The following is a 14,273-nucleotide window of genomic DNA, read 5'->3' on the forward strand; positions in this document are numbered from 1 at the left end:
AAGAGTGGCCCAGCGAAGTGTAGTAGGACCGCTATTAATTTCTGATTTGGTGGATAAGGTGGGCAGCAATCTGCAGTTGTTTGGTAATGATGATGCTATGGTGTATGGGAAGATGTCATCATTGAGTGACTGTAGGATGAAAGATAACTTAGACAAAATTTCTAGTTGTTGTGATGAATAGCAGCAGCACTAAATGTCGAAAATGTAAGTTAATGCAGACGAGTCGGAAAAAGAAACCTGTAATTTTCGGAGACAGCTTCAGTAATGTTCTTCTTGGCACACACAATTTAAATATCTGGGCATAACAGTGCAAAGTGATATGAAATGGAACAAGGATGTGAGGATTGTGGTAGGGAAGGTGAATGGTTGACTTTTTTTACAGGGGTGTGGTTCATCTGTAAAGCAGAATGGATACAGGATTGTAGTGTGACCTATTGTTAAGTGCTCCCAAGTGTTTGGGGTCCACACCAGGTTGGATTAATGGAAGGTGTCAAAGCAATTCAGAGGTGGGTCGCTACATTTATTACCGGTAGGTTCAGACAACATGCAAGTGTTATGGAGTTGCTTTGGAAAATGAAATGGGAATTCCTGGAGGGAAGGTGATGTTCTTTTCAAGGAACACTATTGAGAAAATTAGAGAACAGCATTTGAACCTGACTGTAGAATGATCCTACTGCTGCCAGTATACATTTCACATATGGCCATGAAGATAAGATATGAGACATTAGTGTTCATATCTAGCAATATAGACAGTAATTTTTCCCCACTCTGTCTGCAAGTGGAACAGGAAAGGAAAAGACCAGTAGAGAATATTAGCCTTTTTTGTGGTCCAATAGGAGCATTTTTCCACTGGTTCCTTTCTTTTCCCTTGTACAGTAGGGCATCTCACTCATGTGAAAAGAACTTTATGAGCTAGTAAAATTTTGATAGCTTACTTACATGAAACTGAAATAATGCAAAACTAATTTTACACCTCAGACTGGATTTAACCTGCAAAAAATTTTTGCATGTGTTTCAGTGCAACAACATTGGTTTTGGAAACCTTCTGATGATAACGGAGATGCTTTACAGCATATTTCTTCATGATAAATCACATTATAAACTACGTTTTTGCCTCACACCAGGTTTTATGTGCACATATTATATGTACCACTAGCGTAACTTTGAACCTCTGTGTATCAGAAATGGATAAGGATATGAAGAAAATTTTCAAGGTTGTTCAAAATTGGGTACATTGTAAAAATTTCAGGCATTTGCTGTGCACAGCCATCCTGGAATCCACAGCTCATTTTTGGTACCCAGAAACTAGGTTTTTTGGGTATTTCTCAATAATGGATAAAGAATTTTTAAAATGGAAAAGTGGCACTTATGACCTATCCTTCACCTTTTTATCCCTACAGTGGAAACACTTCTTTGCTACCAATCCCTCCAACCATAGCCAACCTAATCCCAGTATTAAACATTGCCTCTCCTAGCTCATACCATCAACCAACTGTGATCCCCTCCTCTGTCCCACTTAACCACACTCTGGTTACCTTCCAGGAATTACTTATCTTAAATGTGGTGTCACCATCCTTCCCCTGGTCCCTTCCTAAGAACACAAAACTCTCAACAGAAGAAAGAACAGCCATTCACAACCCCCAGACAGATCCAGATTTGATTTAATAATCCTCCCTGCGGACAGTCTCCACCACAGCTGTGATGAAACATGGTGACTACCTGACAGATGTTTCACCAACTGTCCAGTTCCTCCATCTAGAAGCTTTGCCATGGTGATCACATCTCAGAAGTCCAGCATTACCTCCAATTCTGACTGAAATCCTTAGGCCCATCCAAAACCACTCTCCCAAGTCCAACCCCCCTCCTCAGCCCGATGACACACAGCAAACCCACCCTCTACATGCACCTCAAAATCCACATACTCAACAATCCTGGATGCCCCATTATAGTTAGTTATTGATCTTGTACTGAACAAACTCTGCTCTTATTGATGAAGAAGAGCATGTCAGACATATTAACCAACTTCACTGACCCTCCATCATCCCAACCCCTGTACATCCTGGATCACTACTCATTACTGTGGATGCCAGCTCCCAGTACCTCACCACCCTCATGTCCATGGCCTTGCTGCTGTCAAACATGACCTCTCCCAACTGGCTTCTGCCAAACACACTGCCTTATCCCTTAGACATCTAACCAATTACATCCTCACACACAATTACTTCTCTTTTGAAGGGAAAATAAATAAACAAATCCATGGCATGGGTACATGCATGCCACTCTCCTAAGCAAACCTTTTTATGAGCCATCTAGAGGAAACATTCCTGGCCTCCCAAAACCACAAATCCCGTGTCAGGTTCAGGTATATGGATATCATCTTCGTGATGTGGACCCATGAGCATGACACCGTACCCTCATTTCTCTACAGCCTCACCACCTTTTCTCCCATTCACTTCATGTGGCCCTCTGCAACCCAGTATGCCACCTTCCTGGATATTGATCTCCACTTTGCTGATGGCTCAAACCTTTGACCATATAAAATCCACTAATCATTAACAGGACTTGCATTTTGACAGCTTATAACATTTCTTATTTTGAAGTTAAAACTAAAATCGGGGTTTGTACTTGACCATATCTGCCGCAGCCATGGTCCCGAATTCTTAAACAACTACTGTAAAAGTTGACTATAAGTCAAATGAATATTAATCAAGTATTATGTTTCGGAATACTGTTTATTTGAAAAATCCAACCTTCTTTACAAACCTCAAATAATTTATAACACACTTACAATAATGAAATGAATCTTACTCAACAAGCTACATGCTTTCGGTCCAACATCACACAAAGTACTGACTCCCTTGGCCAACATGGCTATAACTATTTATACTTTCTGAACAATCCTGAACAATCCTCGGCATTGTTTAGAATAATTTTTTCATTAATTAACAATTAAAATTGACATAAAAATATTGAAAATAGATATAAAAGAGAATAACTTCTCGAATAAGAAGTTACACTAATACAGTTACATTTTTTATTACTCACTAGAGATTCCCTTCATGGAAAATGTTTCCTTCATTTACAGAGCTTCTACACGTTAGTGTAATTAAAATTTCATAGTTTTTTTTTCTTTGTAACTTTTCCACAAGTACATATTTCCATACACCTCTGTGTCATAAATTACTGTTTATGGTTAAAATTTACATGTTTAAATGGGTTTCAATTAGGCTGTTACATTTCAACAACCCCCAAAAGGATTTGTTAAACTGAAAGTTGAACAAAACCTTTTCTGACAGGTATACCTAACAGTACTCATTTTACAACCAATTGGATGAACAAACAATTTGCAAAAGATGTGTGCAACCAAATATGTAAAATTATCATTAATTATTTTGTATCAGATTCAACTAGATTAAACAAAATATTGATTAATAGCACAAAGAAAGAACAAGTTAATTCACTGGATTTGTCTGCAGCATGTATTACAACATGAATATGAGGTAAATCTATTTCAATAAGAAAAATTATCTATTGGAAGTTAGCTGAATTGGCCTTCTTTCTGTATATTTATGTCTGTCATTAGATCCTCCAGATTCTCCTGAGTGCATTAGAGACACTGGTGCGTCTAACTCTTTCTCAATATTGGCGATGCATTGTGGAATGAGCGTATCAGATACTACAATACTCAAAATCCATATTAGTTTGTACTTAGCCACTTCCTATCTTTGGCAGGTACAACTAGTATTAGACCATAACAGAACAAAGTGTTCAGTCTCCTGAAGACCACTGAACTGAACTACACTGTAGATCTCTGCTCGTCGGAAGTTCTTCGTTGCAAAAACCTGAAATGTGGCTCATACTCCTCTCCTTATGACCATCATATACAGGGCTATTACAAATGATTGAAGCGATTTCATAAATTCACTGTAGCTCCATTCATTGACATATGGTCACGACACACTACAGGTATGTAGAAAAAGTTTTGTTCAGCTGAAGCCACACTTCAGGTTTCTGCCGCCAGAGCGCTCGAGAGCGCAGTGAGACAAAATGGCGACAGGAGCCGAGAAAGCGTATGTCGTGCTTGAAATGCACTCACATCAGTCAGTCATAACAGTGCAATGACACTTCAGGGCGAAGTTCAACAAAGATCCACAAACTGCTAACTCCATTCGGCGATGGTAAGCGCAGTTTAAAGCTTCTGGATGCCTCTGTAAGGGGAAATCAACGGGTCGGCCTGCAGTGAGCGAAGAAACGGTTGAACGCGTGCGGGCAAGTTTCACGCATAGTGATGTGAAAGATTCAGTGTTTAAACCTCCTCTACCAAGAAACGTGCCAGAACTGCGAGCTCGCATCAACAATGCTTTCGAACTCATTGATGGGGACATGCTGCGCCAAGTGTGGGAGGAACTTGATTATCGGCTTGATGTCTGCCGAATCACTAAAAAAGGGGCACATATCGAACATTTGTGAATGCCTAAAAAAACTTTTTGAGTTTTTGTATGTGTGTGCAAAGCATTGTGAAAATATCTCAAATAATAAAGTTATTGTAGAGCTGTGAAATCACTTCAATCATTTGTAATAACCCTGTATATTGCGTAATTGATTGTTTTGAATAGAGTAGTTCAATTCAGCAAAATTACAACTGTTCATACTTCAACATTTCCTGTCTTAAATCTCAAATTGTAATTTTAACTTGTTCTTTGATAACGTATCGCTAAAATCAAACTAGTACAAAATTTTCAAGTGCGATGGCACTATTCTCTGTAATTTATATTGACATTTACATATAGTATTGAATAACAAATATATATTACAATATAGTACAAGTAAATTCTTGGAGTATAGTTCCTCAGCAGTTAACATAATTCACCCTCCATATATAGAATGAAATGTGTGACAAATGTCCAATCTTTCCATTTCTCATTTGTCAAGACACTTCCAATGCCACTTTCCCACCTTTACAATCATTCGAACATTAATTAATGCATTTTTTCAGGAATATCGGCGTTATACAGTTGTTGCTTTTCCCTTCACAGTAAGTGCTAACAATAACAGAATGACATATAAGAGTGCAGTTACATATTACTTTGAATGACAATACACAATAACTTGAATAAGTGACTAATACATCATACTGGTTGTGTTTTATAAGTGATTGTAACATCACAACAATTATGTTTGGGCATTATGCATTGGTAAATTGGTTCATAAGTGACAGATACATCATGACAATAATATGAATAGGTTTTATACGTTGGTAAGTAGGTTTGAGCATTATATATATCTAAAAACAAAGATGACGTGACTTACCATACGAAAGCACTGGCAGGTCGATAGGCACACAGACAAACACAATCATACACACAAAATTCAAGCTTTCACAACAAACGGTTGCTTCATCAGCAAAGAGGGAAGGAGAGGGAAAGACGAAAAGATGTGGGTTTTAAGGGAGAGGGTAAGGAGTCATTCCAATCCCGGGAGCGGAAAGACTTACCTTAGGGGGAAAAAGGACAGGTACACACTCGCACACACACCCATATCCAACCACACATACACAGGCACAAGCAGACATTTGCAAAGGCAAATAATATATAAAATAAAATATAAATAAATAAATATAAATATAAAATAAAAAAATAAAAAAAATAAAAAATAAAATAAATATAAATAAAATATAAAAAATAAAATAATAATATAAAAAATTCAGTAGCTTCAATAGTGCAGAAATACTAGCTTGTTTCCCAGATTCTCCTATAAAATAGGCTTTAGTCAACAATGACAAGTGTTGACGCGGTAAATTAGAATGATCTCAGCAATAGAGGTATATGCACGTGGACAGGGGAAAGAATAGTTTTGTACTCTGATGATAAGTAAGAAATGAAAAAGAAAATTCGGAGTGTTGGAGTTGAAGAAGAAAAGATGATACACCTCAAAGATTAAAACAGCATCATACATGAAATATAATTATGTGACAGAGAATAGTATAAGAAAATCATTCCTCATGACAATATAGTGACAAAGCATACTTGCATATAAGTGAGTGTTTATGTACAAAAATGTTAAGTTTGTTACAAAACTGTTAATGGAATATGTTTCCAGTGATAATGATCATAAAGTGTATGTGCTCACCAGGTATTTGTGAGAGATAAACAGAAGTGGAGGCAAACTGGCCATCACTCAAATGGGATTCAAGCAAAATAAATGTGCTATGTGCCAGTGATCCAACTTTAAGTACACAGTGTTGCATCTGTTATTGAACTGGGAGCCGGCCGTTGTGGCCGAGTGGTTCTACACTCTTCAGTCTGGAACCGCGCGACCACTATGGTTGCAGGTTCGAATCCTGCCTTGGGCATGGATGTGTGTGATGTCCTTAGGTTAGTTAGGTTTAAGTAGTTCTAAGTTCTAGGGGACTGATGACCTCAGCTGTTAAGTCCCATAGTGCTCAGAGCCATTGAACTGGAAGACCACCAATTAAACTGTTTTCGGGATATGAGACTTCATATCAGTATGTGTCACAAAGATACTTCATTCTACAACCACATTAGTAACGCTACACCTCCCACCACCACCAGGAATCAATTGACTAGAAGCACCCCCCCCCCCCCCCCATCACCCAGTATCATCTTAAACTGCAGCTGAACCATGCTGTGGGCCAGGGCATGTAAGTTGTATTCGACTGCCAACTCATCCTACACAATATCCCGCCCGATCTCTATGCCACTCCCAGTCCCATCCCCTTGCCAGAAGTGTCATATCACGTGGAAGATTTGTCTGCAAGATGTACTCTGTTCAACCCATCCCCCACCTCCCCCCCCCCCCCCCCCCCCCCTATATCGAGCACATATGACTAGTCCCATCATAGGCTTTCCCTTTCCTATCAAAGGAAGGACCATCTGTGAAAACACTCATGTCATTTACCAGCTCTGCTGAAATTTCTACATAGCAGTTTATGTGGGCTTGACCACCAGCCATCTTTTCACAAGAATATATTGGCTACTGCCAAACAGTCGCCAGACTGGCAGCACTCTGGTGAATAAAGCATGCTCAGATTCAATAGCTGCTTCACAACCTGTGCCATCTCGGTCCTTATCTGAACTACGTAATAGGAGTTATCCTTGCAACATATCCTTTTTTTATTTATTTATTTATTTATTCACCCGTGGAACAATAAATATTGTATGGATGTCGTCAGATTACAACACATGAGCACACATTTACATTTACAATTAAACAGGTTTCTCATATTTTGTGTAGTTTTTATAACTAGTCATACACATATTTATAATTAGGCTACATAATATTTTGGTGATAGTGTCATATGTTGCTAATAATCTACATCTATGTTAAATATTCTTTTACAGTATAAAAACTTTTACTTACTAAAAAGGTTTTAAGCTTTTGTCTGAAAGTGAGGGGCTCATTTATTTCTTTAATTTCTTGTGGTAATTTGTTGTACAGTTTTATCCCATTGTAAAATATACTTTTTTGCGTCTTTGCCTTGTTCTTTCTATCTAGATGGATGTGGTGACAAGCTCTTGTTTCATGGTCATGTATTAGGCTATTTGTGTTGTACATGTTAAGATTTTTCTTAATGAACATTATGTTCTGAAAGATATACTCACAAGAAACAGTTAGAATTCCTAGCTTTCTAAATAATTCTAGACAGTGGGCCCTGTTGTTGCTATTTGTTATTATCCTTATGGCTCTTTTTTGTACTTTGAACACAGTTTGTATGTTACTGGCACTTGTTCCCCAAAACATGATCCCATAGCTGAGGACTGAGTGTAGATATCCGTAATATGTTATTTTAAGACAGGTATTATTGCATACCGGTGCAAGGATTCTAAGAGCATAGCATGCTGTGGATAATTTCTTTGCCAAAATGTTGACATGGTTTGTCCATTTCAGTTGGCTGTCTACATTCATCCCTAAGAATTTGGTACTTGTTACACATTCTAATTCATTATTATTAACTTTTATTCTAGTGGCATTGTGTTTTTTGTTCAATTGGAAGTTAATATAGTTAGTTTTCTTTACATTTAGGGTTACTTTATTTTTTAATGACCAGTTGTGGACATCATTGAGAGCCTCGTTTGCTCTTTCTGACAGTTGTGTTGGATTTTCACCTGTTATTACTATGTTGCTATCATCAGCAAAAAGTATTTTTTCGCCATGTCTGATACATTGTGGGAAGTCGTTAATGTATATAAGAAACAATATTGGGCCTAATACACTTCCCTGTGGGACGCCTATATTCACATTTTCTGGGTCAGACAGATGTTTTATAAGGGAATTGTTTGAAACTTGTGATATCTCTACTCGTTGAACTCTGTTTTCCAAGTATGATTTGAACCACTTCTTTGTCACACCTCTTATTCCTATTTGCCCTAATTTATGAAGTAAGATTTTGTGGTCAACTGTATCAAAGGCCTTGGACAAGTCTAAAAAGATACCACTTACATTTTCACCTTTGTCCAGTGCTTCTAAAATTGCTTTAGTGAACTGTGCTATAGCATATTGTGTGCCTTTTCCGGGCCTAAAACCAAATTGGTCATTGGAAAGAAGATTATATTCATTCAGGTAATTTAGCAGTCTCTTTTTGACTAGTATTTCTATTATTTTAGAAATGATAGACAGTATAGAGATCGGCCTGTAGTTCTCTACATTTTCCACATCTCCGTTTTTAAGGATAGGTATAACTTTTGCTTGTTTTAGGTACTCCGGAAAGTATCCAGACTCGAAAGATTCATTAATTATGTCTGTTAATGGGCCCTTTATGGAGTCTATACAATCTTTAATTATGCAGACTGGAATTTCATCAAGTCCTACTGAAGTTTTATTTTTTAGTTGGTGTACTACTAGTGCCACTTCCCTTTCTGTAGTTGGCAAGAGCACCATTGAGTTTGTTGGCTGGTTCTGAGTAGGTAAATCATACGTATCTGGAAATTTCTGCTGTAATTTTTTTGCAATACTACTGAAATATGAGTTTACAAAATCAGCTAATTTTTTAGGGTTACCTACTGGTACATCTTTGTTTTTAATATGTGAATTGAGGTCCTTTTTAGCAGAGTTAGGTGTTTCCTGTTTGACGATGTTCCAGGCTGCTTTGCTCTTGTTTTCAGCTTCAAGCAATATTTTGTTGTTTGAAAGTTTATAATCCTCCTGGCCTCAGTCTACACTAACCCACTACATCCACCTTCTTTCCTCTGTCCTGCCAACCATTCTCAATTCATGCCTCCATGTTATCATATACCAATACACATTTATGTTAAACAGATAACTCATTTGGTTGCACAACAAGTGCCCTTTCATGTACAGGCATCTGTAATAAAACAATCAGTAAGAGCTGATGATGGTCATTTCAACTAATTTTACTTTATTTCCAGAACTGTGGGCTAATAAGGAGGATGAAACACCCTTTGGTTATGATTACTGGTATCAGCCATTCCATGATGTACTAGTCTCATCAGAATGGGCATCACCAAAAGCATTCAAGTATGGATTCAAACCCGAAGATGGAATGAATCCAGGTAAGCTGGTAAAGAAAAGTAGTCTTCATATCCCAGTGCATTAATGTCATAAATGGAGAAATGTTGATAATAACACCTACTTTAAAAAATGAATGATGGGGTTGACTTTGGCAGCATCATTGCAAACATCTTACCAGTGCTGAAAATACGGCAGCATATGCCTATTTTTTATCTGGAGTGTGTTGATGTGGACATGATCATGTGTTTATGGTCATAGTAGCAGCTAACAAGAGTTTGAGGTCTTGTTGGTGATTGCTGTGGCAGTGACATAAACTTTTCAGCTTCCTGTAGAATTGGAGCTTGCAGCATTACCACTCTCCCATAGTTTGAAAAGTGTGGTTTTTCTTTTCTGTCATGTTCCACGATGTAATTTCTTTGTAAAAAAAACTAAAATGAAATCAGCAGATATTTGTTCCACACTGATTGTGTGTATAGTAGCATAAAATTACAGAAAGATAGAATGGCTTGCCAGTAGTTAACTTCAGGAGGCGAAATTTCTGTACTGCTGATACAATTAAAAGTAGAAAAAAACTGTTCATAGCTATTTAGTTGCTAGTTATGTTCTCAGGAAGGAAAGAGGAGTTAATTTGAGAAAGAGGGGCAGGTCACTCACGCTTTGGAGTGATTTATTGATTTCATATTTTTTAACATCCTTAGTTTAAGTAATAATTGTCAAAGAGCCAGCTGATAACTCCCTTAATGAGGCTGTTCTAATGCTTTCCCATGAGGTGAGGGCACCATTGACCACCTCTCAGGACTCCAAGAAACAAAGTCGGGTAGTATTGGCTACCTGCGTGATGCCCCACCTGCATGTGTTCTGTGCTTGTGTGACCGGCTTAGCCACACCTGGCTGTCTGTGCTTGGCTGGTGAAGAACTACAAAAAACACTGTAATATTTTATGGAAAGTCATTAAAATATGTCATTAAAGTATGTGTACCCTAAAAGAAATTAATGATCCAAATAATAACATTAAAAGTGTGTGGGGTGTTATCAACGGGGAGGCATGACAGTCAGCCATCACACAGGATACCATATCAATTAAACTAAATGACTATGTTGCACGTGAATTCACAAGTTCCAAGTAATTTTAATGATTACTTTCTAAAGGAAGCAACAAAAATAATAATAAATAGTTCAGTTGAAGAAACAAAGGAATGTTAGTTGTTCTAATTTAATAAGCAATGTCCTTAGTGATATGCATAATGCACATGGAATTTTTACAGACAAATTAAAATGAGCAGTTGTTGGATTGCTTCATAAGAAAGCTGACAAGAAAAACTAAAATAAGCAGCATCCAGTTTCCATACAGACATATTTTTCCAAAATATTTGAATAATTAATGCACTCAACAGTAGCCTCCCATTTAAGCAAAATGATTTACTTAACATATCACACTTTGGACTCCATGAGGGTTACTCAAGAGAATGCTACTTATTCATTCACTCATCAAATATTACAAGCCTTAAGTAATAAAATAACACCAGTTAGATCTTTCTGATATTTCCAAGGTATTTGACTGTGTAGATCAGGCTGTTCCAACTGAGCTCCAGGGAGTCGGAGCGCTCCAGAGCGCTCACTACAGCAGCTCGGAGCCCGCATGGAGGGGGAAACCAAACTCACTGCCCCCTGGCCGCAAGCAGCCGCAACTGATGCAATAATCCGTGTTCAATGACAGCTATGACTAGCCGCAGGAGCCCTGTACCTCTGTTGGAGAATACCTTTCTATTCATTGATCGGGATGGTCCTCCGCAGTGTCTTGTATGTCATAAAGTATTTAATTCTGCGAAGAGGTACAATATACAACAATATTATACACGTCTTCACGCAGAGCACTAAGATCAGGTAGAAGGCGTTGCATGCAGAGAACTGGTAGCCAGGCTTAAGAACGACATACCAGGAGATGTAAGTTCAAAAACGGTTTCGTAATACGGAGGGTATCAAAACATGCAACATAATTCGTTTCTGTAATGCGTTCACAATTTTCAGGTGAATAAGAGCGGAGAAAACTACTGAATCTGCAATTCGAGCAAGAACAGGGTCGCTCACATCACTGTGACGAGTGGCAAGCCGTTTTCGGTGGGACCACTCGTAAAATCGTGCATCGTAGCAGTTGCAGAATGTTTGTTTCCAAGGGAGGTGCGGGCATTTGAAGGGGTTTGTCTCAGCAAATCCTGGACATGGCAGCAGATTTAGAGACACAGCGCAGGAAAAAGGCGGAGAGCTTTGTTGCATTTTCGCTAGCGCTTGACAAAAGCACCGACATGTTGGACTGTGCTCAGATTTCAGTCTTTGTGCGTGGTGTTGACATGGAGCTGTAAGTAACTGAAGAACTCTTGGATATGGTACCACTCGATTACACAACAGGACGTGACATTTTTGAAGCTGTTTGTGAATCCGTGGACAATACGAATTTGTCATGGCATAAGCTCCATTCTGTAGCAACAGACGGTGCACCACAAATTATCAGGCGTCACCAAAGTTTTGCTTCTCGTTTGAAAAATAAACTCGGAGACGAATTCAGGAAAGACAACTCTTCATTGTTTTATTCACCAAGAGGCACTGTGTGTACAACAGTAGAGCTAGGTGGCGTAATGAAAGTTGTCGTGAAGTGTGTGAATTTTGTGTGGCGTCATGGTATGAATCATCACCAATTCAAAGGGTTCCTGAAAGATATGGAAACGGAGTATGGTGAAATACCTTACCACAGTACAGTTCGTTGGCTGAGTCGGGGAAAAGTTCTTGATGTTTTCTTTCCCATTCATAAGGAAATATCCCTTTTTCTCGAAATGAAAGGGGAAGAAATGAGTTGTCTGGAAGATATAAAACGGATATCAGACCTGGTGTTGGTGTTCCTAGCTGAAATAACTATACATCTGAATAATTTAAGTCTGTCATTGCAGGGCACTGGGCAGCTAATCATTGACATGCACGATCTGATCAAAGCGTACATGGAAAATTTGCGTTTATTTGAGAGGCAGATGAGTAGTGGACATTTAACATTCTTCAATCATCTTGCTTCTTTAAAACTACGTGAAGGTACTACTTTCGGCGATTACAAAGCAAAGTTAAAGCAGCTCACCACGTCGTTTGAAACACGATTCAGAGACCTCACTAGTTTGGAAATGGAACTTATGGAGATTATTGATTTGCAAAATTCAACTTTGTTGAAAGAGAGGTACAACAACATGTTGGATTTGTCATGATGGTATCGTTCATTACAGCAAAAAAATTTCCCAAGCTTCACAACAACGCCAATCAGATCATGTGCATATTTGGATCTACGTATTGCTGTGAGCAGCTTTTCTCAGCAATGAAAAGAGTAAAAAGTAAGGAACGATCATTTCTTCAGGATGCAACAATGAAGGCCATCCTCTGCATTAACGCTGCAAACACTTTGACACCTGACCTTTCTGATCTTCTAATGAAAAGAAAATGTCAAGCTACGGAGGCCTAATAAATTTAGTATGCAATTTCTTGTAAAACATTTGTTTCTTATTTATTTCCTAAACATCGTATTTCCTGGTGTAGCATGTCTTAGCTGCTAAGAGTATGAGGTTGTTGTTCTTGGAAGACGCAGCTGGCACATCAAAACGATTGCCTTGCTGCCTCCCTGAGCCAGCTGTGCCACGTGCCGGCATGCCGGCCGAATGGTCACAGCGAGCGACACAGCTCCCTGGAGCAGGGAGCGCTCCACGGCTCACAACAGAGCCGACGAGCTGGAACAACCTGGTGTAGATGATGATACACTCTTGATGGCTTTACACACAGCTGGTTTTAGTTAAAAGATGAATGCAAAAATTGAGCTGAACAATTAAAACAATGTTGGAAGAGTAGAAAATTTTAGTGCCTGGGCAGAAATTACAAAAGGAGTCTCCAATGGTTCAGTTACAGGTCCTGTCCTATTCCTTACATATGTGTATGACCTTCCACCTCACATTTAACAAGCACAATTTATACTTTTTGCAAATGATGCAATAAATCCTATTGGAGTGAAAGCCACAGAAGAGATTGTTAATGATGTTTTTCAAAGAATTATTAAGTGGCTCTCTGTAGATGGGCCCCCTAAATTTTGGGAAAACACACTATATTCAGTTCTGTACTGAATACCAACAATTGATATAGCATGTGAACAGGAGTCAGTAAATGGGGTTGATGTTCCAAATTTTTAGGTGTTCATATTGATGAAACATCAGCTGGAAGCAGCACATTACTGAGATTCTCAAACAATTAAGTCAGCTACGTTTACCCTTCATATAATTGTTAGTCTTGGAAATAAATGAAGTAACCTCTTGACATATTTTTCGTATTTCCACTCAGTAATGTCTTGCAGAATAATTTCTTGGGTAACTCACCACTCAGAAAGAATGTATTAAGTGCACAAAAGCAAGCAACCTAGGAATAGTACATGTTGTTCAGCCACAGGCTTCAATGTTAGTAGCTCTCCAAGCAGCTACACATTTTAACTGTGCTGTCACAATACACATATCTGCTGACGACATTTGTCGTAAATAATAAATTACAATTTGAGAAAAGTGGTGATGGCCATACCTACAGCACTAGAAGGAAAAAATCCTTCACTATGCATTATAAAAGCTGTCAGTGGCTCAGAAATGAGTTCAATAAGCTGCAGCAAATAGTTTTGATCACTTGCCCAATAATATAAAATTCCTGAAAGGTAGCAAAACAAGTTTGAAATCTACCCTAAAATTATTTATCCTAGACATCTTTTTCTGGTGCATGGA

General features: G+C 38.3%; 1 protein-coding gene across 1 annotated transcript in view; it reads left to right on the plus strand.

Moving 5' to 3' along the window:
- Positions 1–14,273, plus strand: part of LOC124606705 (methanethiol oxidase-like) — a 119,438-nt gene that overhangs the window by 73,482 nt on the left and 31,683 nt on the right. Inside the window, exon 5 of the mRNA XM_047138734.1 lies at positions 9,387–9,530. Within this exon, the coding sequence (XP_046994690.1) occupies positions 9,387–9,530 (144 nt within the window). The remainder of the gene's footprint in view (positions 1–9,386; positions 9,531–14,273) is intronic.

The sequence above is a fragment of the Schistocerca americana genome, chromosome 3 (assembly GCF_021461395.2).
Source record: "Schistocerca americana isolate TAMUIC-IGC-003095 chromosome 3, iqSchAmer2.1, whole genome shotgun sequence".
Classification (NCBI taxonomy): Eukaryota; Metazoa; Arthropoda; class Insecta; order Orthoptera; family Acrididae; genus Schistocerca; species Schistocerca americana.